At 40.0% G+C, this 27,569-nt stretch overlaps 1 protein-coding gene across 4 annotated transcripts in view; it reads left to right on the top strand.

Moving 5' to 3' along the window:
- ENPP6 (ectonucleotide pyrophosphatase/phosphodiesterase 6) overlaps positions 1-27,569 on the top strand; it is a 112,689-nt gene that overhangs the window by 40,103 nt on the left and 45,017 nt on the right. For all 4 annotated transcript variants that reach the window (XM_060184799.1, XM_060184788.1, XM_007534057.3 and 1 more), the window contains one exon: positions 17,660-17,771. In XM_060184799.1, the coding sequence (XP_060040782.1) occupies positions 17,660-17,771 (112 nt within the window). The remainder of the gene's footprint in view (positions 1-17,659; positions 17,772-27,569) is intronic.

Here is a 27,569-nt window from a genome sequence, read left to right as displayed (position 1 = left end):
ATCCTCTTCTTCCTTCTACACTCTTCATAGGATATTGTGCAGACCTTTCAATGAGGCCTGGACAATCTTCATTGCTCCAGTGAGCTATGTTATGACAATCTGAGTCTCGGCATTAAGTCAATATTTAGAAGTGCAATTTAAAAATGGCAGGAGTTCAAGTCTTCCTGTCAGGTACAGAAAGCAGCAGACTGAAAAATTGATCAGTGGTAAAGAGTCCAAAATACCCTACCTCAAGTCTTGAGTAATTTAATATTACAAACAGATCCTTTATTACCTTTACCCAATAATGCCATTGAGCTGTTCAGGGAGAAACATGTCTCAGGAAATTATTTCAGGCTCTGCATCAAATATTTCTTTGGTTGAACCTGGAGAAATTAGCCAGAAATTTTATAACAGCGATCTAACCATGTTTTGCAAAGAATGAGAGCTCAGTGGTTATTTCACTGATCTTATTCCCCTACTCCATCTCTCTGTTTTGAAATATATATATGTGAAAGAAAAACAGGCACACTAATATTTACTGAAAGCAAACAAAACCAGAAAAGGAGGCCTTGAGAAAGAAGGAAAAAATATGGAATACAAAAGACTCATAAAATATCTTATGGGAATAGAGCTTGAGCTTGACAACTGATGCTATCTTAGACAGTATTTTTTTTTTTTAGTTAAGTCTATCATGAAATATAAAAAAGATCAAAATTAGTAAATTCTATGTGTTTGAGCTCTTTGAAATTGTGTGTTTGAAGGTCCTTCCTTCTATATCTTTCATCACATTTTACAGTGTTAGTTGACAGCAACCAAGTAATCATGTGGATATGGTCAGCCATTCAGAGTTTGTGTGTCCCAGGATGTTGTGGAATGTGGGTCTGGGTCCTTCTCCTGGTCTCATCCTGTTCTATACAGTCATACAGGTGAATAATGTACCTTCTATGTGGGAAAGGACATTCGCAACTTGCTTCCCCTTGTTTTTTGGATTGGGTGGAGAACTTAATAGAGAGCTACCTGACTCAGTTCTCATTACAATGAGAACCAAAACTCAGTTTTGGTCATTACAATGAAGGTGATTTTACCTGGATAAGTAAGGTGATGTGCTCTGGTGATTGATCAAGAATTACAGATTATTCACAATCTCTTCCCCTTTTCTGTTATGGTGGGTCACCAACAAATAATATTTTTAGATTAATTAATTTTGTGAAAAACAGAGAATGTGAAAAATATAAGAACTCTGCTCAGTTCTGACATCAGGTAGTGCTGATGATTGAATCTGGGCTCTCTGGGATCTTAGGTATACAAAGCCCCATGCTCAAACACTGGCCTATCTCCTCCTGGCAAGCCTGAGTTGAACTAAACTTATACACGCTAAGTAGAACATGCAGTTTGAATCTCAAAGTGTTAATTTCCACTTGGGTGGAGAGGCCTTACAACTCAAGTATATCACATATCTAATTCATTGTGCATACAACAGGAGGCCAAATTTATAAAACTATAATTATATAATCTAATTGGCTGTAAAAGAGAGAAAACATTAATTGCTAAGGCAAAGTTTCAAGAGACCAGTGCAAAAGTCCATGGAGTATGGGATCAGAATTTCCCCCTGAGATGTCAGCTCTTGGTAGGGAAGAAGACTATTTCTCTGGGCAAATCTTCTGGGAAGAGGGCTTTGGAGACCCATGGGCCTGGAGTCTAGAATTATCTTGGATTGTTTGATTCAGCTCTTATATATTTTTTTTTCTAGAGGTGGGATGAATTCCAGATGAAGTAAGGCCTCATTGTGATGGGCAAAAGTATGAAATTGGGAGCCAGCAAGATAGCTCACCTAGATAGGCACCTGCACTGTCTAAAATTTGGTACATTTGACTGCATCAAAATGTAGGATTTTCCCTGCATTGATAAGAAAGACCAAACAAGGAGGCTATGTAACAGACAGTAATGAACATTTGCAGTGTCTATCAGCTCTTATATTTACATTACTTTTAGAGCCGTATCATCAGGGACACTTATTCAGTTTGTTTTGTGTTTTTACTTGAGTTTGGCTTCTCAGTACAGCTTGGCTTGTATCTGTTCTTATCTCTTTAATTGATAGTATGTGTCACTTGGTTTTAATAACAGCAATTTCCAGATCTGTCCAAACTATTATATTATCTATACATACACTTAGTCACAGGGAAGATTAGGAGCTCACACCATTCATGTAAGTATAACAGTTAACATCTGGAATAAACAGTGGAATTATTTAGGCAAATGTTTCATATTTAACATATGATGGGTGTGAATTTTTTTACCAACTTTTCTACTAATTTCACTTGTTTGGAATTAGACTTTAAGATGAATATTAGTTTAGGGAAAGATCATTTGGTATGCTATTTACTAGTTAATATATTTGTGATTTAAGAAATTCTTCAGGAGACTAGCCAAAACTATGGACTTCCCTTTCAGAGAAATACTCATTTACCCACACTACTCTCAAAAAATTTGTGCTTACTTAATACTAAGAGATTGTAGTTATGAAGATTAGAAAGTGTTTTTTTGACATGGTGACATATATATGCCTATCCTACAGGAGACTGTTTATTAAATGATGTGAATATGTTAAAAACTCACCAGCATATCAAATGCAACCCAAAATCCAGTAATCAAAGTTTGGCAGGAATAGGTTGGGTCAAAATTCTCTGAAACTCTTTGTATTAGATTCGCCTTGAGTCATTTCCTTTGTTTGTTGGCAATTTCAGCCAGATATGATCACTGATCTTACCTGTGTTTGCAATAAGATGTCAAATTCATATTTCAAGTTTGAGGTTGTCTCCACAAAAAGGCCTTCAAAAGCTTTCTGCATAATTTCTAGCATCAAGGATTTCTGCTGCAGAGAAACGGAGGAGGTGTTGCCTCTGGACCACTGCCTGAAGAAACAATTCTTCCAGCTTTCAAAGTTTTCATAGCTGTCCAACCACATCCACTCTCCTTTGGCAGGATGGTATCATAGCCAAAAATGCTCATATATTCTCAGCCACATCCATTACAGTAATTTGAAGTCTTATAGAGAAATCCAGGCTGGACTTCCATCCTTCACAAACCATGGCAGATCTGTTTGTACACAAAGCATCTTAAAAGGGTGTGACTCAAAGCTCTGAAATAGCTTCTAAAGAGATGTATATGAGCAAAACCAGATACAGACTCTTCATACCGCTGTGTGCCTCCCCCAGCTATAGGGACATACCATCAGTTAAAGAGATAGAAGATAAAATACTTGCCTGAGTGAATATAATGATATATGTGTTACAAGTATAATAATGAACAGAACATTTCATTATGATATCATCTAATAAGGGATCTAGTTTCACTGGAAAGGGTCTATAAAAGTTTTCCTGCTAAGATGACATGAGTTGACATCAGAGGAGATTGGTTAGGTGGTGGTGGTGGTGGTGGTAGCAGGGTCAGGGCATTGATGGGAGCATTCCAGACTATGTGAAGATGCTAGAAAGAGTAGAAGAACCATGAGATAATAAAGGAATAAAGAAGGAATAAAGGAAGGGCTACTCATGGAATAAAAGAGGGCTGCGAAATAGTTCACTTGGGGGAGTGCCTGCTTTGCCACGAGCGTGACGCAGGTTTGAGTATTCCAATACCACATGCAAGTACTGTGGCACTGGGGAAGCCTTGGTACTATGGTATATATATATATATATCTGAAAAAGGCAGTGTAGGTTGGTGAAGCCCTATTACCTACAACAAAAGAGGAAAGGAAGAAAAGGAAAGAGAGAAAGGAAGGAAGGAAGGAAGGAAGGAAGGAAGGAAGGAAGGAAGGAAGAGAAAGGAAGGAAGGAAGGAAGGGGAAGAAAGGAAGAGGGGAATAGAAAGAATAAAAAGAGAATCTAAAAGTGAATGGGTGTGGTCTGGATGAGGTGGAAAGAGGTAAAGACCAGGACAGTCTCTGTGAACTGAAATGAAGAATTAATTCTTACTTACTTTAAAATTTATTTTATTGTTTATATTTATTTTTATTATTTATGTATTTATTTTATATTAGTAAATAATTATTATTTTCATGAGAGAAACAGACCAGAGCACCCTTCAGTTCTGGCATATGATAGTGCTGTGAACTAAACCTGGAGCCTCTATGGCATCAAGTATGAGAGTATTGTGCTCTGAGACTGAACCATTTTCCTAAACCCCAAGGATTTACTCTCACCTCGAGAGGAGCACAAGGTTCTTGGATGAGGTTGGTTGGTTGGTTAATTCTATAGTTCTAGCTTCTCAGCCTCAAATATGCAAAACTTCATCATTACCTGATGAAGTTTTTCAATCTTTTAATTTCAGATAAACACATGCACACACACAGAGAGAGACAGACACACACACACACACAGAGAGAGAGAGAGAGAGAGAGAGAGAGAGAGAGAGAGATGATCAAAAGATGCTCAAGGCATGAAAATCTTTTGCATAACCATTATGCTGTCTCCCCAGTCCCACCCCCCCCCCACTACCCTACTGAAAGGTTTTAAGGAGGCAGGTGATAATGTCATATTTGCATTTTGACAAGACTGCTCTGGCAGCAGTGAATGAAACTTAGACAACCAGAATGTCTGCATGAGGGGTGGATTGACAAGCCCAAAATCACAAGGTAGAGTGAGGAGAGCTTTAAGAGTAGTCTGAACCAGGGATACAGAAGAGTTAGCAACAGGTGGATGAGAGACATAGGACAGACAGAAAATTGCCATTTTTTTTTATAGGTAGAGATAGAGAGTAAGTGAAAGAGACCATAGCTCTGATGCTTCCTTCAATGCAGTGGGGGGCAGGGCTTGAACCTGGGTTTCCCACATGGAGAAGCAACACACTATCCAAATAAGCTATTTCACACAGAGAGAAAATTACCATAAATTCCTTCTTAACATATGTACATATATTACTTCTTTAATGAGAGAGAAATGCATTTGGGGCTGAATGGTGGCATTCATTGAGTGCACCTGTTGAGTGTACCTGTTACAATGTGTGAGGATCCAAGTTCAAGCCCCCTAGTCCCCACCTGCAGGGGGAAAACTTCATGAATGGAGTGTTTCAGGTGTCTCTCTTTCTCTCTTCCTCTCTATCTCCCCCTTTCCTCTCAATTTCTTTCTGTCTCTAATAAATAAAAAATATATTTTTTAAAAGAGAAATACAGAAAGAGAGTGTGTATATAACACTATTCAGCTCTGGCCTATGGTTGTGCTGGGAGTTAAACTGGGGAGCTCAGAGCCTCAAGCATGAAAGTCTTTTTGCATAACTATTAGACTGATTCCCCAGCCCCCCAAAATTCTTGATGGATTGAATCTGAAACCAAAGGATTGAGCAATGCCAGGCAAGACACATGGTTTCTGCCTTCTAGAACTGTGTGGATGGTAAGCCTTCACTAAAACTGGGACCCTGAAAGGGACAGTAGATCACTGGCTGACACATGTCAGAACAGCTGGTTTAAAGCTCAGATAAATGAGTTGGTAATCCAAAGATGTGGTGCATGGAAGTATCCTAATTCACTGAACCTGTGGGTCACAAGTTCAGTCCCTGGTACCACATATATGAGAATGATGCTCTGGTTCATTCTCTCACTAAATAAATGATTTAAGAAACTAAATGTTAAGAGGGAAGAGAGAGAGAAGACATGAAAAGAAATGAGGGCCCCAGATACAGCCTTGTGGAAATTAATTTTTAATGATAGATGAAGGCCAGTGAACCTGAAGAGGAAACAACAGTGAAGTAGTTTGAGATGTAAGAGAAAATAAACAAAAACATTTTGAACAGTCTAAGAAAAGGCAGGGGAACCAGTCAGTGGCATACTTAGTAGAGTACACAAATTACCATGTGCAAGGACCACATTTCAAGGCCCTAACCCTCACCTGCAGAGGGAAGCTTCACACACAATAAAACAGATTTACAGGTTTCTTTTTCTTTCTGCCTCTCTAGTCCCCCCTCTCCTCCATTCTCAACCTGTCTCTGTCCTATCCAATGAGAGAAAGGAAAAAATAAAGGGGGGGGAATAAGATAAAAGAGAAGAAGGAAAAGATAGCCACTGGGAGTAGTGGATTCATTGTGTATGCTCTAACCCTAGTGGCAAAATAATAATAACCCTAGTGGCAAAATAATAATAATAATAATAATAATAATAAAGTTAAAATAAGAAAAGGAAAGGAATATTATTCTTTAAAAGCCTTTCTAAGGGACTTGACCTCCTCCTTGAGGACAGAGAAAGGCTTCCCTGAGAGTGTGACACCCTTTGAAATCTGTTGCATTCTATTTGAGCACAAAGAAAGCATGAGGATAGAAAGGTCTCCTGAGGGATGTGGTCAATGTCCCACTTGATGGGTGGGTCACGGTGGGGGACACAAAGGCTGCATCTGTCCTGACTCTCTGGGAGACCTGAAACAAAGTCTGAATGTTGTAGCTGTAGCTTCTTTCACATTTTCCAATTTAGACTTTAAATAAAGATTCATAAGTGGTATGTATGTATGTGTATGCACTCATGTGCTCACACACATATCAGGGAGAGAGAGAGGGAGGGAGGGAGAGATAGAAAGAGGGGGGGGAGAGAGAGAAATAGCTTAGCTAGTAGATTCCTGGTACAACCTGCACTAGAGTGGTGCTCTGACTACTCTCTTTTTTTCTATCTCTCTCTTTCTCAAATAGAACTCCCTATCTCACATGTAATGAATAAAAAAAATCTTTTCAAAAGTAAGTTCATTTAAAAATAAAAAAAGAACAAAGGTCCATAGTAATCGTAGGTGTCCTTGAATTTATACCTATCACAAGAAGGACTAGACTTCAATAGTGGCCATGATAATAGAGTATCATCTGGTACGGGCACTATAAAAAGTATTTATTTTGAGAAAGAATGAGAGCCTGAGAGAGGGAGAGAGGGAAAGGAAGAGAGATGAACAAGAGCAGTATCCTGGCATATGTGGTACTGAGGATCAAACTCAGGAGCTCATGTTTGCAAGTCTAGCATTATATTAACTTTGTCACTAGTGTTGGTTTTGAAGAAAATAAAATATGCTAGTAATAACAGTGGCCATGATTCATTCCATAATTTTTAATTAAACAGGAAAAAAAAGGAAAATAACCCAGTTTTTTGTGTTTTATCTAGTCAATGAGTTCTCTGAATGCTAGGAAAAGCCATATACCCCAGTGACAGACAAGGTTCACTTTCTGGGAAAGGAACATAGCCTCCAACACTCCTTCCTCAATAACTCAACTCTCCTGGGGGTGTGGAGAGGGGTTCTCTCTCCTGGGATCTCTCTCTGGATTAACTGAAAAACACATCAGAAGTCGAAAAGACCCAAGCTCCTCAAACTCAAAGGGCAGGACAATTATTAAGGCTAAAAGATCACAGACTCAAATGTGAAGAGGTGGAGCATCAGAAGTCTCTTAGCAGGGACTAGAGTTCCAGCCAACCAGACATCACTTTAGGAAAGGGCTGCTGTGTGCCTTGCATCCTAGGGAACACAGTCTGCTGTGGCCCAAGCTCAAGAAACCACCTGCTCACACAAGGTGATTTGGATGTGGAACACTCCATGAAACCCATGGCTACCTGCCTTGGGTAGGAGGAGCCTGTTGCTACTGTCATCATTTTCAAGACTTGGATGATCTTAAAGCTTGTGCCTCAGATCAGAACTTGCATCCAGAGATTCCCATCCCCAGGTGTCTCCTTCTACCTCCAGCTCCCAACGTAATTCCAAGATTGAATAATTCACTCCTTCCCAGATCCTATCTGGGAGGAGTACAACCTCATTCTGTGTCAAAGAACTCTCCCATCTAAAGCTGAGAGGCCATGGGAAGTGGCAGAGTACAGGACTTGCATACTTAAGATTCCCTGAGTTCTATCCCCAGCAATACATATACCAGCGCTGAATAGTGCTTCTCTCTCTCTCTCTCTATTTCTCTCTCCCTTTCTCTCTCCCTCTATCCCCCTTGTAAAAAATGAATAAAATAATTAATTTTTAAAATAAAGCTGACTGGGAGATACAAAGTTTTTTTTTTTAAAAAAGACCCTAATTATGCCTATTGTAGTTTTAACACCTTCCTCCTAAAGCAAAGACTCAGACTAAGAAGATGCTCCCTTGCACGTGGGTTTCCTGTTAGTCACTTTGCCCAGTGAGTCATTTTCAGGAGAGTTTTCAAAATCCACTCTAATAGGTAAGTTGCTCCTTCTCTCATCTGCCTCCTGGGCTTGCTTCCTGCCCCAGCGCAGTCGGCTGGTTTCATGGCATCCCATGCTCAGGCTAGCCCACCACCCCCTCCCAGTAATATCAGAAACCAGCTGCCACCAGAGGTTGCAGCCCTCAAGTGGGGTGGAGATGAGGCACTGAGCCTGGGGAAGGGTCTCTGAGATCAAAAGCCACCCTCTCCCCTAGGACTTGTTCCCACAAGCTCCTGTGCCTCAGATGTATTTTCTTGGAAAAGGTTACATGTTTCTAAGAGAGTTAATTGGCTTAGCTGTTTTAATAAGCTCTCCTGAGACATGTATTCCACAGTTGTCCACCTGCCTCCCGTCACATAAAACACAGCTAGCAGGGGTTATTGTTACAAGATGTGTCAAAATTGGCAAGCTGAGCTGTGCTGGGAAGGTGAGGCCAGCACTCTAGGAAGTTTGCAGAATTTTTATGAATTCCACTTGGTGGTCCTTGGAGAGGGTTGCTGGGAAGCAAGATTCACTCCGGAAAGCTGAGTGGAAAAGTACCAGGTGCAGGAGAGCCAAGGACTAGGGGCATTCACAACTCCCATCTGAGGTCTTTGTTTTCTCAGCTGAAAATAGAGAAGGTGATGTCATGGTTGTGAAGCTGTTGGCTTTATAGGGACACTGTATCTTTGGGGGCATCTTAAATGAGGTCAGAGGGTTGCATATTTACTTTTTTGTTTGTTTGTTTTGTTCCTGGCAGCTAAGTATTATCATAAAATAGGCTGATTCAAATAGTTCTCTTTATATTTAAAAATATTCGTTTATTTTGGATAGAGGCAGAGAGAAATTGAGAGGGAGGGGGGCGCTGCAGCTCTGCTCCATGACTTTGGAACAACCCTCACACACAGGTGGTAACTGGGGCCTTGAACCCAGTTCCTTGTGCACTGTAACTTGAGTACTCTACTGGGTGTGCCACTACCTGGACCCTCAAGTATATTTAGCTCAAATATATAGTTTTCTGATGAACAAAAGTGTCTTGAAAAATAAGCGCTTTTATTATTATTATCATTATCATCATTATTATTATTATTATTTGCACAGAAATGCATGGGTTTAGTGCAATGGTGAGCTCTTTGGTTGTCCATAAACTTGCCTCTGACTCTCTTTGACTCTATAATTTTCTGTTCAGGAAATATCTTTTAGGCTGTAGAAAGCACTGCTTACCTAGATTGGGATGGGGTTCTAGACAGAGTTATGACTGGGTTCTAAAACAAGAACTCTAAGGGCAATTCCCTACAAAGTTTAATGGTTATGCAAAGAAACACTTCATGCCCGAGGCTCCAAAGTCCCAGGTTCAACCCCCAGAACCACCATAAGCCAGAACTGAGCAGTGCTCTGGTAATAAAATAAAATAATAAAATCACAAAGTTCCCTAGGGAACAATAAGGAAACAATGTAATAAAGTCAAAACATATCCTCATGCTTTGAGACTGAGATCAATGCCTAATGGTTGTTTCTGTCCCCATGTGCCTTCTGCAAAGATCCAGAAATCTCTTCTTTCTCCTATCACAATTGATGAACTGCAGTTATCTCAGTTCACCAGGTTCCACAATAACTAGGAACATGGTCTGGAGGCTCCAGCTTGTGAGGTTGACAACATATTCACAGACTGAGCCTCTGAGAGGGAGCCACAGATTCCTGATTAAAGAACATAATGCAAACAGCCATACTGTTGATCTATATCAGATAAAAATAAAAGAAACAAAGCACTCATATAAATTTCACCTCAGAGGAATTAGCTTTTCTGTCTCAAACTACCCATTTGCCTCATTCTGTGTCCTTTTGCTTGGTCTTTTTTTCTTTTTTTTTTTCTTAGCTCTGGTTTATGGTGGTGCCGGAGGTTGAACCTGAGACCTTAGTGTATGTGTGTGTGTGTGTGTGTGTGTGTGTGTGTGTGTGTGTGTGTGTGTGTTTGTGTTATTATTTTCACCAAAGCACTGATAAATTCAGCCTGAAATATTTGTTACCTCAGGAATAATCACTACACTATCTTCACAGCTTTTTTTTTTTTTTAATAGATGACTGTTTTCTTTGCCAGTTTATTCCTTCTGGGTTATAAGATTAGAAGTAAGGTGGAGGTCATTCATTCATTGCCTTTTGAGATTTCACCATGGAGAGGTCATTCTGGGCAGAGCAAGTGGAAGTGTTAAAGAATGACAAGGTTTAGTGTTTGGCATTTAAAAGTCAAGAGATAAGTACTGGTGTCAAGAAAACAGGTTTCATTCATGCACTACTAGCATAGCAGACTCCTATCTCCCAACACCATCTTGCTTTCAGACTAGGACTTAAGTCCTATGGCAGAGGGAAAGGAAAGGAATTTGAAAAGGGGGTGATTATGTTAGTAAGGGTGAAGAGGTCTGGTCACTAGATTGTTTCTCTGACATCAGTGGTCAGTTGGTTTGATCTGACCTATTACACTGTTAAAAACAAAATATTATACAAGGGGGCCAGGTGGTATGTATTAAGTCCAACACACAAGTTACAATGCACAAGTACCTGGGTTCAAGTCCCCAGTCTCCATCTGCAAGGGAAAAGCCTCATACTCATTGAAACAGTGTTGCAGGTACCTTTCTCCCTACCTCTCCATTTCCTCTTAATTTCTTTCTGTCTCTATAAAATAAAATGTCTTTCAAGGCTTGCATCTGAAGGTCTTCATGATGGGTATCCAGAAATTCCTACAAGGATATTTTTTGTCTGTTTTCTCCTTTCTCTCTTCCTTCCTTCCTTCCTTCCTTCCTTCCTTCCTTCCTTCCTTCCTTCCTTCCTTCCTTTCTTTTTTAGCATGTCCACAGAGGTGCAGCCCCCCCCCCCAAATAGGAGACCTGTCAAAAGTTAAGGTACCAATATCTTCTGGGGAGTGTTCAAATGGAAAGATAAAGGGTTTTGCCTGTATGTTTTGTTTTTGAAAACTATGTTTGTGGCCTCCACTTATGATAATTTGGTGCTAATATCACCAAATCGTGTTTCTTTCTTTCCTTTTTCTTTCTTTCTTTCTTTTTTTTTTTTTTGTATTTTTTAAATTGATTTAATAATGACTGACAAGATTGCAGGCTAAGAGGGGTACTATTCAATACACTTCCCACTGCTACTAGCCCCTTGTTTATCAACACACATGCAGTTAGTAGAACCATTTCTTTTAGCAATTGTAGCAAAGTAATGATAGCATATAAATGCCTAAGCTAAAGCCATGGGGAGTGTTACTCTGACTAAGTAGGGCTAGCCAGGAAGGTCCATAAGTAGCACATGAGGGCTAAGTTAAAAACTGAAAAGGAATCTCTCCTGTTTAGTTATCAAAGAATTATACCAGCCCTAGGTTCTTTCTGTCCTTGTAGGTGTGAAACTAATTCCTTTTCAGGGGCACATGGAGCCAAGTTACTTCTACCCAGATTAGCTATGTTTGTAAAACTTACATTTAGGGTGTTTCTGATGGGCTGACATGATTTTTCACTCCATCTTTCAGCTTTCCAACTAGCTAGAGAGATAGTAAGTGATAATGTCTCATTTGCTTTGCTATCTAGGTTCTTCTCTCTACTTTGCTTACAGAGTTTCAACTGTAAATCCACCAGGAGGAAGAGAAACCAAACCACCACCAGTCACTTACCTCACCCCCCACCCCACTCTCCACCCAGCTGCTTTCTGAATTTAAAAGCTGAACTACTAAGGCCTTGTTTCCTACTTCAGGGATCTTCAGACTAGCTCCCAAGGATTTATTTTACTCTAATATATAATTTATTTTACTCTAATATATTATATATCTATATATATATATTTATCCAGAACACTGCTCAGCTCTGGTTTATGGTAGTGCAAGAGACTGAACCTGAGTCTCAGGCATGAGAGTCTCTTTGCATAACCATTATACTATCTATCCCCACCCACTCCCAAGGATTTACAAAAGCAAAATTAATGTATTTAATTTATTCATTTTTCAGTTGTGGGGGGGACCTTGCAATTCAACATTCCACTGCTCTTAGACTGATTTTTTTATTCTTTTTATTTAAAATTACACACACACACACACACACACACACGAGAGAGAGAGAGAAAGAGAGAGATTTAATAAAACAGTTAAGCATCTCCCCTCTGGTATCATGGTGCTCCACTCTGAGCCATACTATATGGAGCTACCTTCCAGCTCCAGGATTGATTTTGAAGACTCAGTTGTTTAAGATCCCCAACATTCACCTATGTTGCAAGAGCCCCTATGAAAGTCATGGCCTTTTCTAATTTAAACAAGAAAAAGATATCTTAGTCATTAAAAATCTTACTAAGAATAACTGCCATGTATAAAGCCTCCAGGCACCAAACAAAGGGACAGTTCAAACTCTTGGTATAGGTGCTAAGAAAGTGAATGCATATAGTGACAACATAGCAAAACTTGTTTTAAAAAATCATTTTTTCCCAATGTGTGCTTTTACATTATTTAGGAAAAACTTAATTGAGTTGTCAGCTGAAACATATTTAAAAATTTATGATAGATCACTATGTAAATGTTGGCATTCAAAGAAGCAGTTCAAAGAAATAGATGACATTGTTATAATGAGCTACTTCTACAGCCATCTACTTCTTTATGGGAACAAGTTTCATCCACTTAGATTTTACAAATAATAATGGGATGGATTATGAGCTCATCTCAATCTACAGATCACTCATACTTGAGCATAGGTGTATGAACTAATCAGATTTCAATACACCAACAAATGCAATAAGTGAAATGGAAATATTTTATCATCTCTAGGCTCTAGTGCACTGTGTTAGGAAAAAGTAATATATATATGGGCTGGGCGGTGGTGCACCCAGCACATGGATCTGGCCTCAAGTCCCTGGTGCCTACCTGCAGGGAGTAAGCTTCACAAACAATGAATCAGTGCTGTGGGTATCTCTCCCTCTCTATCAACCCCCTTCCCTCTCAGTTGCTCTCTCTCTCTATCCAATAAGTAAAATGTTATGAAACATTTGAAAAAATATACAATACATATATGTATATATGTCTATTCTGGAAAGCAATTTGAAAACACGAGCTAAAAGTCTTTACACAGTTTGAGTCATTAAATCTAGTTTAGAACAAGCATATTCTCAAAAGATAAATTGCTTTTTATGATTTATCCACTTAATAAAGTGTCAATTAAAATTATAACCATAACTCTATATAAATATAGTAATATCTTCATAATCACAATGGATCACAATTGGAAATTGTTAAAAATTATAAATACGAGGTAATTGCTATTAGATAAAGTTTAAGAGTTGATTTGGAACATGATATATAAAAGAAGAAATGTACACTAGAATTTTGAAAGGCTATTTTCTAAGCATTTTTTAATTATTGCAGTTCATATGTGGCTTTTGAAAATTCAAAAAAATAACATATGATTTTGATTTTTAAAAAATATATATCTTAAGCTAGTAGAAAAATATATAATAAAGACAATAATCATTTACCTAAAAGAAGTTTTTAAAAGAGCAAAAATCTATCAATTACATGCATGTCTGACTACATACTAATGACTTGTTTAAACACAAAGATATCTGTAAGTACATTACATACAATGTTTGATTTTTTTTCCTACTGTATTTCATTGACTAGTCTAACTAATCTGAGTGATTCTGTTTGTATAAAGTTCTTAAGCAGACAAGATTAATCTTGAGTGTTAGAATAGTGTTTATACCTTGGAAAATAGTGACTACAAGAGCACACCTGTATGGGATGTGATGATATTATTCTTTCATACATATGTATATATTTGATAATATTCATATATATATACATATGTATATATGAACCAGAGAACTCTTTTTTTCCCTTTATTGGGGGATTAATAGGTCACAGTTTACAGTAAAATATATGTATGGTTCTGTAGCCCCAATGTCCACTTGGTCGATTCCAAATTATATTCCTCCATGAGGATAATTTCTGGAACCATCCGTTCCACCCCGGTTCCATGGCTGCCAGTTCTTAGCAACATCACTCCGCCAGATATTCGTCGGAATGCGGCATCATCTAAGTTCATTTCCCATGTCTACACTCGACCGGACCTGCCAATATACACGCGGATATCTTCGCCCACCCTGTCCAATGCTTGACCTCTCGTCACCCAATCTGGTCTCCTCCGCCTACACTGAACTTCTCTGTTCCAGTCTCTTGGAAACAGAGTTGGAAGTCAGCTGAGGTAAAGAACAAACACCTCATCACAGACCCCTGCAAGCGTCAACCCGGCTTTGACCTAGCACGTTATGATTGGGCCCTCCTCAATCGCTATCGAACAGGCCATAGCCGGTGCGCCGCTATGTTCCATCGCTGGGGAGCCAGAGACGACCCGAACTGCCCCTGCGGCTACAGACAGACTATGACCCACATAGTCAATGACTGCCACCTCTCCAGATTCAAAGGAGGTCTCGAAACTTTACATCAGGCTCAATCTGACGCTGTTGACTGGCTACGGAAGAAGGGCAAACGCTAGAAGAAGAAAGTAAAATATAATAGTTTGTACACACATAACATTTCCCAGTTTTCCATATAACAATTCAACTCCCAAGGTCCTCTTGACAGGTCCTCTGCCATCCTGTTCCAGTACCTGGACCCTGCCCCCCACCCCGAATCTTTTACTTTTGTGCAATACACCAACTCCAGTCCAAGTTCTCCTTATTATTTTCCCTTCTGATCTTGTTTTTCAACTTCTCTTTATGAGTGAGATCATCCCTTATTCATTTTTCTCTTTCTGATTTATCTCACTTAACATGATTTCTTCAAGCTCTATCCAAGATGGGGTGAAGAAGGTGAATTCACCATTTAAAAAAAATTTTTTTTTTTATTTAAGAAAGGATTAATTAACAAAACCATAGGGTAGGAGGGGTACAACTCCACACAATTCCCACCACCCAATCTCCATATCCCACTCCCTCCCCTGATATGTTTCCCATTCTCTATCCCTCTGGGAGCATGGACCCAGGGTCATTGAGGGTTGCAGAAGGTAGAGGGTCTGGCTTCTGTAATTGCTTCCCCGCTGAACATGGGAGTTGACTGGTCGGTCCATACTCCCAGTCTGCCTCTCTCTTTCCCTAGTAGGGTGTGTCTCTGGGGAAGCTGAGCTCCAGGACACATTGGTGGAGTCTTCAATCCAGGGAAGCCTGGCCAGCATCCTGATGGCATCTGGAACCTGGTGATTGAAAAGAGAGTTAACATACAAAGCTAAACAAATTGTTGAGCAATCATGGATCCAAAGCTTGGAATAGTGGAGAGGAAGTGTTAGGGAGGTACTCACTGCAAACTCTAGTGTACTTCTGCTTTCAGGTATATATTTTGCAGTAGTTTATAGATACGTGTGAACATAAGCTCTCTCTCACAGAAACTGGTGTATATCTAGGTTTTGGGACTTTGTTAGAAAGTGAACCACCTGAGATGAAATTAGAGTATACTATGAAAGGAAAGGTCTCACCTGAGTAATGAAGCTGAAGGGTTGTCATTCCACACGTGAAGTCTCTGGACACAGTATGAAGTGAAGCATGTTGAGGTAGCCATTGTTGCGTTGATTAGGTTGTGATCAGCGGATGCAATATTATTTTATATGGAATGGGGGAGGCATACAGGAAAGTGGGCCCTATCCAAGGGATCCAGAACTGGGGGAAGTAGAGGCTCCATAGTGGAGATGTGAGGTTCCTGCTGTCTTAGGGTTCAAAAAAGACAATCGATAGTTAATGTTATCATCACATTATTTGGTAATTGGGTTAACTCTGAAAAGTCCTTTTGTTAGGGTTTGCTGTACAGTACCCAGTATCTTGTATATAGCTGTGCTATTGGTTGCTTCTGATCTACTTGGTCTAGGCTTTTCAGAGAGTCCGCATATCAAATACACAGCCTATATATTAAAAAGATTCAGTTTGTGTTTTAAAAAACTTCAAGACATATAACTAATTTCCCCCTCTCATATTAATTAACTAGTGATTTATATGATTACATTTTACTAAGAGTGTACATAAACACCATTCCCACCACCAAAAGACTGTCACCCATCCCTCCCACCCACTCCCACCCCCCACTGGCCCAGGAAGCTGCGTGTCTACCCCTCACCACAGGGCTTTTACTTTGGTGCCCTACTTACAATTTGGTCAGGTCCTGCTTTTAGTTTCCCTTTCAGATCTTCTTTCTCAACTTCTGTTGATGAGTGGGATCATCCCATACTCATCTTTATCTTTCTGACTTAGCTCACTTAACATAATTCCTTCTAGCTCTGTCCAAGATGGGTCAGAGAAGGTGGGTTCATTGTTCTTGATAGCTGCATAGTATTCCATTGTGTATATATACCACAGCTTTCTCAGCCACTCATCTGTTGTTGGGCACCTGGGTTGCTTCCAGGTTTTAGCTATTATGAATTGTGCTGCTATGAACATAGGAGTACACACCTCTTTTTGGTTGGGAGTTATGGAGTCCTTGGGGTATAACCCCAGGAGAGGAATTACTGGATCCTATGGAAGGTCCATGTCTAGCCTTGTGAGAGTTTTCCAGACTGCTCTCCACAGAGGCTGTACCAATTTACATTCCCACCAGCAATGTAAAAGGGTTCCTCTGTCCCCACAACCTCTCCAGCATTTGTTGCTGCTGTCCTTTTTGATGTCTGCCATTCTTACAGGAGTGAGGTGGTATCTTAGTGTTGTCTTAATTTGCATTTCTCTGACAATCAGTGACCTAGAGCAGTTTTTCATATGTTTGTTAGCCTTTTGGATCTCCTCTGAGGTGAATGTTTTGTTCATATCCTCTGCCCATTTTTGGATGGGGTCATTTGCTTTTTTGGTGCTAAGTTTGCTGAGCTCTCTATATATTTTGGTGATTAGTTTCTTGTCTGATGTCTGGCATGTGAAGATCTTCTCCCATTCTGTTAGGGGTCTCTCTGTTTGTTTAATAGTTTCTTTGGATGTGCAGAAGCTTTTCAATTTGATGTAGTCCCGTTGGTTTGTTTCTGCTTTAGTCTTCCTTGCAATTGGGTTTGATTCATCAATGATGTCCTTGGGGTGTAGGTGGGAAACTGTTTTACCAATGTTTTCCTTTAAGTATTTGATTGTTTCTGGTCTGACATCTAGGTCTTTGATCCATTTGGAGTTGATTTTTGTTTCCGGTGAGATAAAGTGGTTCAATTTCATTCTTCTGCATATTACAACCCAGTTTTCCCAGCACCATTTACTGAAGAGAGCCTCCTTCTTCCATTTAATACCCTGGGCCCCCTTATCAAAGATTAGATGTCCATAGGTGTACGATTGGATTTTTCAATGATGCACACCTGAAACCTATATAATGAGATCATGGAATGATACTTCAATCAAAATGTAAAGCAAGTTCTTTCTTTTCATGAAAATTAATAAACATTTTATTTTTGGTTAATGGTACTCACCGCTTAAATAGAATCATGGTGAACTATACCATGATTATTGAAGAAAATAATCACTTACTATCTTCTTCCTTCTTAGGGTGTGAGGTTGAAATTCTTGGTGTCAGACCTACTTACTGCCTAGAATATAAAAATGTCCCAACGGATATCAACTTCGCCAATGCAGTTAGTGATGCTCTAGACTCACTCAAGTAAGTATCCCCAATTTTGAGTCATACCACTCTTCTACCTTGTCTCTAATATCAAAAAGTAAAGTGAACAAGAAGGTTTGGTAGACGTGAAATCATGTTGCAGAGAGGTGCTAATCCTCTTGTCTAGTAATTATGACTCTTCCAGCAGAGAATCACTGTGCACGGGTCATTTTTCTTTTCTTCTCTTTTCTTTCTTTCTTTCTTTTCTTTTCTTTTTTTTTTTTTTTTTTTTAACAGAGCACTACTTAACTCTGGCTTATGGTGATTCAGGGGATTGAACCTGAGGCTTCAGAGCCTCAAGCTTGAGAATCTCTTTGCATAACTATTATGTTATCTTCCCCACCCCTCACAGGTCATCTCCCACCAGGGTCACTCTTTGGAAGTGTTGAACTGAGAGCAAAAAAGTTCCCAGAAGCTTGAAACTACCACTTAAAAAATATCTTATTTTTTTGTTTGGGATAGACACAGAAAAAAATTAAAAGGGAAGGGTAAAGAGGAAGAAAGACACCTACAGCACTGAGTCACCACTTGTGAAGCTTCCCCCTGCAGGTGGGGGCCAGGGACTTGAACCTGGGTCCTTGTGCACTGTAATGTGTGCACTCAACCAGGTGTAAAACCACCAGGCTCCTAAGCATATAACTTTCTTTGTTGTATTGATCAACAGTGAAAAGCGATATGAATGCCAGTCTTTCTTTAATTATGTTTTAGTGACTGCATGTATGTTGCAATATGGTAATAAGTATTTGTGGAAAAAAAATATATACATATATATATCCTCCTATAAAGGAAGGATCAGTGGGCAAATACGTTTGGAAAAAAATGCCTGCTGTACCCTCTTCTTGGAAATTGGAAAATACGTGAACATATATCTTGCAAACATCTATTATGGGGAAATAAAAGGTTGTAGTTATGTGTCAGTAACTGTAAACTATTAACCTTCCAAACAAAGTATAAAACATATTTTTTAAGGTATATGAATATATCAAACCCTAGGATCTACCTACTTTCCTACTATGTGGAACCATGTCATACAGTTTTTATTTATTTATTTTTGGATAGAGACAGAAATTGAAAGGGGGAGATAGAGAGATAGAGATGATAGAGATATAGACATAAAGTTAGAGATGAGAGAGATAGAGAGAAACACCTGCAGCTCTACTTCACCACATATGAAGCTTTCCTTCTGCAGGTTGGGACCAGGTACTTGATCCTGGGTCCTTGTACACTGTAGTGTGTGAGCTTAACTAGGTGAGCCACCACCTCGCCCCCATGTCATACCGTTGAAAAATGCAGAAATCAACAATGCTGTCCTGAGTGGCATGCAAGAGTCTTTCAAGGGGTAATAATTGCTTTTCAATGAGAAGAGGGGAGAAGAAAGGAAAGAAGGGACTGCAGAAGGGAGGAAAGGATGGCGCTGGCTTACTAGAAAAGATGTTTCGGGAGTACTTCCAGGCTGGCCCATAGGACTACCTCATGCAGCATCACAAAGGGCTGGTCACATCCACTGGATCACCAGAGAGAAGGATATGGCTTCTCTCCTTTGTCAGCTCCATGCTACAGAAAAGAGTGCCACTGGAATTCCTTCAGAATCCCAGAGCCTCAGTAGCTTCCTGTGCTAAGAAAGGAGTGAATGGATATTGAGGCAGTTCCTTCCAAAGCCCACAAGGCAGTGGGTCAAAGTTCTGGCCTCTGCACCCCCTCCCTAGAGATTCTGAGAAGAGGGAGACACTGGAGGCTTGCAGAGACTAAGTTCTATTCTGTTTGGTATATGAGGGTACAGGGGCAAAGGGACAGCTGAAAGAAAAGAAGAAACAGGAGGCATTTCTTGCACTTTGCCTCTTTTTCACTGTATGTCAAGCATTTGTCAAATGTTACTATACTAAATACCAAGTAAAATGTTTGGGGGAACTTTTTCAAAAGGAGAAATTGAGGCTTAGTGATCCTTTTCTGAGATGTTCAGGTCAGTAAGAAAAGAAGCCAGAAGATTAATATTCCTATCTGTCTCTTTTCCCACCAATGCTGTCTAAAAGAAAATTGATTTATTTTTTTTAGAGACAGAGAATTCAAAGCCTCATATACTTCTTTAATTTGTTTTTAAGTGTGTTGGTAATTAACATATACTGTGTTGGTAATTTCTGAATGAGGACATGAAGTAAAGTTTAAAAAGGAAGAAAAGATAGAAGTCAGAATTTCAATCTATATTTGTATAAATCCTAGACCTTGTATATGTAATTTTCAAAATTAAAATTGTCAAGTGCTCAATACCTAGATTTATGAAGATTACATCAATATTTAAATTAACTTATCCCTGAGGGAATCAAGAAATAATAGGTCATCCTCTGTCATTTAACCCAGGCTGGCTACAAGGAAAATATGAATGACAACATAGAAAGGAAAAGAATGATGGAGAATGATGGAATGCAATTATTTTTCAACACAGAACTGCTTGGTTAACTTAGAGGACAACCAGACTATAATCATTAGGACTGCTTTATCTATCAGATAAAAATCATTTTCCTCTTATCAACTTTCTACAGGTTCATAGCTAAGGTTACAGAATCTGGGCTCTAAGTGGTAGTTAAATCATATGACTCATAAGCAAATTTATCAGACATTGTTCCTGAATGACATTGAAAAGACAGTAACTTGAGTGGGGGACATTTCTCAGGCTTGAAACATTTTTCCTAAATTGTTTTTCCCAAATATTTATCTATTCATTTTCTGAGAGTCAATGTGTATATGTATATACAGCACTGTTTCATCATCTGTGGTTTTGAGGATCGAACCCAGGGTGTTCTGCATGCAAGGGGCAGGTTTTACCCTACCCTCCCAACCACCTTTCCAGATGCCCATTTTCTTCATACTCAATAACTTCAACCATTCCTTTTTATTTTAGAGGGGGGGGGGGAGAGAGAGAGAAACCACAGCACCAAAGCTTCCTTCAATATGGTGAGGACTAGGTTCAAAGCTGGGTCATTCACATGAAAAAAATAACACACTATCCAAATGAGCTCTTTTGATGTTCCAATCATTCATTTAGTTGCCTCCATTTCTTTCTCTTTAATTCTTCTCCTTTCCCTCACATATTTCAGTAAGAAAATGAATGTGATGCTATAAACTCCATACATTGCAAAGAAATCTGGACTAAATCTTAAGGTCATGGGGTGCCCACGTGCCCCTAATACCCTAGGAACTGGGGGCCCTTTACAGTTCTCAGGTAACTGGGCTGATGGCCACATGTCCTTTTTATTTAGACCCCGCATCTTAAAACTATAAATGGCCAATAACCGTCTTCAGGCATTTCTACCCACACCTCCCCACCCCACCACTCCTTTATAAATTAGCTGCCCAGTGATGGAGACCAGATCCATGTTGAAAACAGCTGGCAACCAAGATTTTGTCAGTAAACTCCAAACAGGCCAGAACTTTCAGTCCTTGAAGACGCAGGTCTCTAAAGAATCCTGGAAACTCTGATATAGAAACCTCTGGCAAAAGGCCCCATGCATAAATCCTGAATCTCAAGCATCTCACATCCGGAGTTCCTGGCCTCTGGGGTGGACCACTTCCCAACACAAAACCATCAGGTACATCTGTTTCTTGATTATATGGTAAGCAGCCTAGAGGAAGCCAGCCAAGAGGCTGCTGTATGAAGGTGAGGTGCTTAAAGTACAATAAACTAGAAGTATGCCATTGGGCCTTGATGCAATAGCAAACCTTATTCATGAATTTTACTGCCATTTAGAAGCCCCAGCCCAGAAGTGTGCATACCCGAGGCAAGAACCAGCACATCTGGACTCCTTCAAATGCAAGACATAAACAGAAACCTAGCTAGCAGGTGGTTCACCCAGTAGAAGGAATGCCTTACCATGATAACTACCCAAGTCTGACTCCCTGGCCACCATATAGGAGCAACTACAGGAGGGAGACTTCATGAGCAATGGAGCAATGCTGTGGTGTATCTTCTGTCTGTCTGTCTCTCACTTTCGATCTAGAAGAAATCAAACAAATGGCCCCCAGGAACAGGGGATTCATGCAGGCACCAATGCTCAGTAGTAATTCTGGTGGTAAAAATGGAGCTCTGGGGGTGGGCATTGTGTGGAAATGTACCTCTCTTATCCTATAGTCTTGTCCATATTTCCATTTTATAAATAAAAAATTAAGAAGTCAAAACACATTAAATAAATGAATGACTACAGGGCCAGACGGTGGCACACTCAGTAGAGGGCACATGCTATTGTGTGCAAAGACCTGGGTTCAAGCCCTCCCAGCCTCCTCGCCCTGCAGTGGTGGGAGAGGGAGCTTCACCAGAAATGAAGTAGTACTCTTTCTCTATTTCTGTCTCCTGCTCCCTTCTCAATTTCTCTCTGTCTTATCAAATTTAAAAAAGAAAGAAAGAAAAAGAAAAATGGCCCCCAGGAGCAGTGGATTTGTTGTGCAGTCATCAAGCCTCAGTGATGGTCCTGGTGACAATAAAAATAGAATAGAATAAATGAATAAAAAACGTAAAAGCAACCAAAAGTTGAGGCTAATGCAAGGAATGATCTTATAGAAGATCCCGTTACATTCCAATATAGTAAGGGAACCAGCCCCAGCAACTCTTCAGTATAATGAACCAGGGCCAGAATAAAGTTTAGGAAGAAATATAATAATGAATGCTATTGTCACCAGGAGCTTTTATCCACTATCTCCATATTTGTGGGACCCTTAGCTGAATTTTTGTTCTTTGCTGTCTACAGGCACAGAGGGTGTTGGGATTAATCATTCACACACTAGAAAGTATGAATAATGATCATGTCATTTGGAAGAAACACCTAGATCTTTAACTCCATCCCAATTATGGAGGAGGACAGTGATGGTGCTTACTATAGAAAGGTCAGGATGCTTTGTTCTAAAAAGAGAACTTAACTTGAAACTAATACACACTCAGAAGCACTCATGTCTCCAGGAATCCAGCATAATATCCCAACCATGAAAATGAGGCTTTTCTCGGGAGATGTAACCATATGGAGTGGAAACGTGGGAACAGCTTTTTTTCTGGGACAAGCCTCCTTGCCCAGTAAAAGGGCATATGGGTCTTATTCCTTTTTATTTATATGTGCATTTATATATTTACCTACTTATTTATTTTTGGGAGGAGGGTTAGTGGTTTACAGTATAGTCTTTGACACATAGGCACAACCTCTCATCTCCTTTGATAAGTGTCTTGGAAACCTATGACCCCATCCCTCAACCTATGACCCCATCCCTCATCATACACCAGGACCCCAGTGTTCCTTCATCCCATCTGTTTCCCTCCTTCCCCAGAGTCCTTTGCTTTGATGTAATACATAACACTCAGACCATATTTCACTTTATTATTTCCTTTACTTTTTTTTCTGTCTCCCTAGCTCCATTCTTTTCTTTTCTTAACTTTTTTCTTTTTTTCCACCTATGAGTGAGATCATTTGGTATTGTTTTTTGTATTTCTAGCTTATCTCATTCAACATGATACCTTCAAGTTCTAAGATACTACAAAAGAGATTTTTTACATCTGTATAAAAGATATTTTTCACATCTGTATAAAAGCGATTTTTCACATCTGTATAATATTCCATTGTAAATATGTACCACAACTTACTTAGCCACTCATTGTTGTAAATTAACTTAAAAAGAGGTTGGGGGGTTGGATAGTGCTTGTGGCGCATAAAAGGATTCACAGTGGGAACTGGGAATAGGTTTAAACAATACAAGATTTATTAGGGTGAAACAGGTAAAAGGCAAAATAAACACTTATCATCAAGGGTTAAGAGTATACTAGGTCCATAAAGTCTGAGTATAGTTATCAAAAGTTTAGTCCCATAAGTTAAACAATTATCAGCTCTGGTATAGATTGCTCATGGCTGTAGAGGGGTCTAAAAGTTTACCAGCTAGGAGAGTCACACGTGTTCAGTTCCCAGGAGAAGTAGCCATGGTGTACCGCCGAGATGCTTCTGACCAGGAGAAGCAGCAGCCAAAGAGAGCCATGTGCTCAAAGTTCCTTGCTTTTATGAATTCCCTTCTCTGAAGCACCTCTGCAGGGTGATGTCATTTGCATGCTAATTGTCCCAAACTCCTGCTGGGGTCACCACAACTCATCTCTCATTGGGCATCTGTGTTGCTTCCAAGTTTGTGCTATTACAAACTGTGCAGCTATGAATATTGATATGCACAGGTCTTTTCAGGTAGGCGTCTTTGTTTTCCCTGGGTATGTTCCCAGGAAAGGGATTGCTGGGTCATAATGTAGGTTCATTTCTAGATGTAGATTTTCTAAAACCCAGACTGGTGGAATATTCTGTTCCTGGAGATGGAAACTATGTTTTTCCAGTTATGGAAATGGTTCCTCATATCTGGAGTACTACTAGTATCCTTGTCTGTTCGTTTCCTTTTCTAGAGAGCTGACTTTCACCCGTGGTTCATACTTTGAAGGCACATCCAAGCTACAGTCACAGTACAGCCTCCTGAGGCATGAAAGCGACCCAAATTAAGAGGCAGGTGGTGGCACACCTGGTAAAGTGCACATATTACCATGCATGAGGATCTGGGTTCAAACCCCTGGTTCCCACCTGTGAAAGGGAAACTTCACGAACTGTAAAGCAGAGATACATGTTTCTCTCTTTCTCTCCCTCATGTCCCCACTCCTCCCTATTTCTCTCTGTCTCTATCATAAAAGAAAGAAGAAAAAATAAAAAGGAAAAATGAGTTCCAGGAGTGGTAGAGTCATTGTACAGATACTAGTTCCTAGGTAACAGTGGTGGCAAAAAAGAAAAAAAATCTAATATCTTAATATTCTGTCTCAGGGCATATGGGATTCTTATAAGTTTCCACAAGGCTAGTTAGTCTCAGCAGAGTGTTTTCCCATTATGATTTTTTTTTTAATTTTTTATTTATAAAAAGGAAACATTGGTGGGAGTCGGGCGGCAGCAGAGCAGGTTAAGCGCATGTGGCATAAAGTGCAAGGACCGGCCTAAGGATCCAGGTTCAAGCCCCCGGCTCCCCACCTGCAGGGGAGTCCCTTCACAGGCGGTGAAGCAGGTCAGCAGGTGTCTATCTTTCTCTCCCACTCTCTGTCTTGCCCTCCTCTCTCCATTTTTCTCTGTCCTAGCCAACAACAATGACAACAATAATAACTACAACAACAATGACAACAATAATAACTACAACAACAATAAAGCAACAAGGGCAGCAAAAGGGAATATATAAGTAAATTTTTTTTACTTAGTCATTCATTATTTTTTTATTATTATTATTCATTCTTTTTTCTTTTATTTAAAAAAGGATAAACTAACAAAACCATAGGGTAGGAGGGGTACAACTCCACACAATTCCCACCACCCAGTCTCCATATCCCACCCCCTCCCCTGATAGCTTTTCCATTCTCTATGGGAGCACGGACCCAGGGTCATTGTGGGTTGCAGAAGGTGAAAGGTCTGGCTTCTGTAATTGTTTCCCTGCTGAACATGGGCGTTGACTGGTCGGTCCATACTCCCAGTCTGCCTCTCTCTTTCCCTAGTAGGGTGGGTCTCTGGGGAAGCTGAGCTCCAGGACATATTGGTGGGGTCTTCAGTCCAGGGAAGCCTGGCCAGCATCCTGATGGCATCTGGAACCTGGTGACTGAAAAGAGAGTTAACATACAAAGCCAAACAAATTGTTGAGCAATCATGGATCCAAAGCTTGGAATAGTGGAGAGGAAGTGTTAGGGAGGTACTCACTGCAAACTTTAGTGTACTTCTGCTTTCAGGTATATATTTTACAGTAGTTTATGGATACCTGTGAACATATGCTCTCTCTCACAGAAACTGGTGTATATCTAGGTTTTGGGACTTTGTTAGAAAGTGAACCGCCTGAGATGAAATTAGAGTATACTATGAAAGGAAAGGTCTCACCCTAGTAATGAAGCTGAAGGGTTGTCATTCCACACGTGAAGTCTCTGGACACAGTATGAAGTGAAGCATGTTGAGGTGGCAATCGTTGTGTTGGTTAGGTTGTGATTGGCAGATGCAATATTATTTGATATGGACTGGGAGAGGCACAGGAATGTGGGCCCCATCCAAGGGTTCCAGGACTGGGGGAAGTAGGGGCTCTATAGTGGAGATGTGAGGTTCCTGCTGTCTTAGGGTTCAAAAAGACAATCGATAGTTAATGTTATCATCACATTATTTGGTAATTGGGTTAACTCTGAAAAGTCCTTTTATTAGGATTTGCTGTACAGTACCCAGTATCTTGTATATAGCTGTGCTATTGGATGCTTCTGATCTACTTGGTCTAGGCTTTTCAGAGAGTCCGCATATCAAATACACAGCCTATATATTAAAAAGATTCAGTTTGTGTTTTGAAAAACTTTGAGACATACAATTGATTTTCCCCCTCTCATATTAATTAACTACTAATTTATATGTCTACATTTTGCTAGGAGTGTACATAAACACCATTCCCACCACCAAAAGACTGTCACCCATCCCTCCCACCCACTCCCACCCTCCACTGGCCCAGGAAGCTGCATGTCTACCCCTCACCACAGGGCTTTTACTTTGGTGCCCTACTTACAATTTGGTCAGGTCCTGCTTTTAGTTTCCCTTTCAGATCTTCTTTCTCAACTTCTGTTGATGAGTGGGATCATCTCATCCTCATCTTTATCTTTCTGACTTAGCTCACTTAACATAATTCCTTCTAGCTCTGTCCAAGATGGGTCAGAGAAGGTGGGTTCATTGTTTTTGATAGCTGCATAGTATTCCATTGTGTATATATACCACAGCTTTCTCAGCCACTCATCTGTTGTTGGGCACCTGGGTTGCTTCCAGGTTTTAGCTATTATGAATTGTGCTGCTATGAACATAGGAGTACACACCTCTTTTTGGTTGGGTGTTATGGAGTCCTTGGGGTATAACCCCAGGAGAGGAATTACTGGATCCTATGGAAGGTCCATGTCTAGCCTTGTGAGAGTTTTCCAGACTGCTCTCCACAGAGGCTGTACCAATTTACATTCCCACCAGCAATGTAATAGGGTTCCTCTGTCCCCACAACCTCTCCAGCATTTGTTGCTGCTGTCCTTTTTGATGTCTGCCATTCTTACAGGAGTGAGGTGGTATCTTAGTGTTGTCTTAATTTGCATTTCTCTGACAATCAGTGACCTAGAGCAGTTTTTCATATGTTTGTTAGCCTTTTGGATCTCCTCTGAGGTGAATGTTTTGTTCATATCCTCTGCCCATTTTTCGATGGGGTCATTTGCTTTTTTGCGGCTAAATTTGCTGAGCTCTCTATATATTTTGGTGATTAGTTTCTTGTTTGATGTATGGCATGTAAAGATCTCCCATTCTGTGAGGGGTCTCTTTGTTTGTGTGATAGTTTATTTGGATGTGCAGAAGCTTTTCAATTTGATGTAGTCCCATTGATTTGTTTCTTCTTTTGTCTTCCTTGCAATTGGGTTTGATTCATCAAAGATGTCCTTGGGGTGTAGGTGGGAAACTGTTTTACCAATGTTTTCCTTTAAGTATTTGATTGTTTCTGGTCTGACATCCAGGTCTTTGATCCATTTGGAGTTTATTTTTGTTTCTGGTGAGATAAAGTGGTTCAATTTCATTCTTCTGCATGTTACAACCCAGTTTTCCCAGCACCATTTATTGAAGAGAGCCTTCTTCTTCCATTTAATCCTTTGGGCCCCCTTATCAAAGATTAGATGTCCATAGGTGTGGGATTTTTTTTTTTTTAAAAAGGAAACATTGGCAAAACCATAGGGTAAGAGGAGTACAACTTCACACAGTTCCCACCTCCCATCCTCTCCCC

This window comes from Erinaceus europaeus, chromosome 2 (genome assembly GCF_950295315.1).
Source record: "Erinaceus europaeus chromosome 2, mEriEur2.1, whole genome shotgun sequence".
NCBI lineage: Eukaryota > Metazoa > Chordata > Mammalia > Eulipotyphla > Erinaceidae > Erinaceus > Erinaceus europaeus.
The sequence above is the reverse complement of the archived record's forward strand: the minus strand, read 5'-3'. Positions and strand labels throughout refer to the sequence as shown.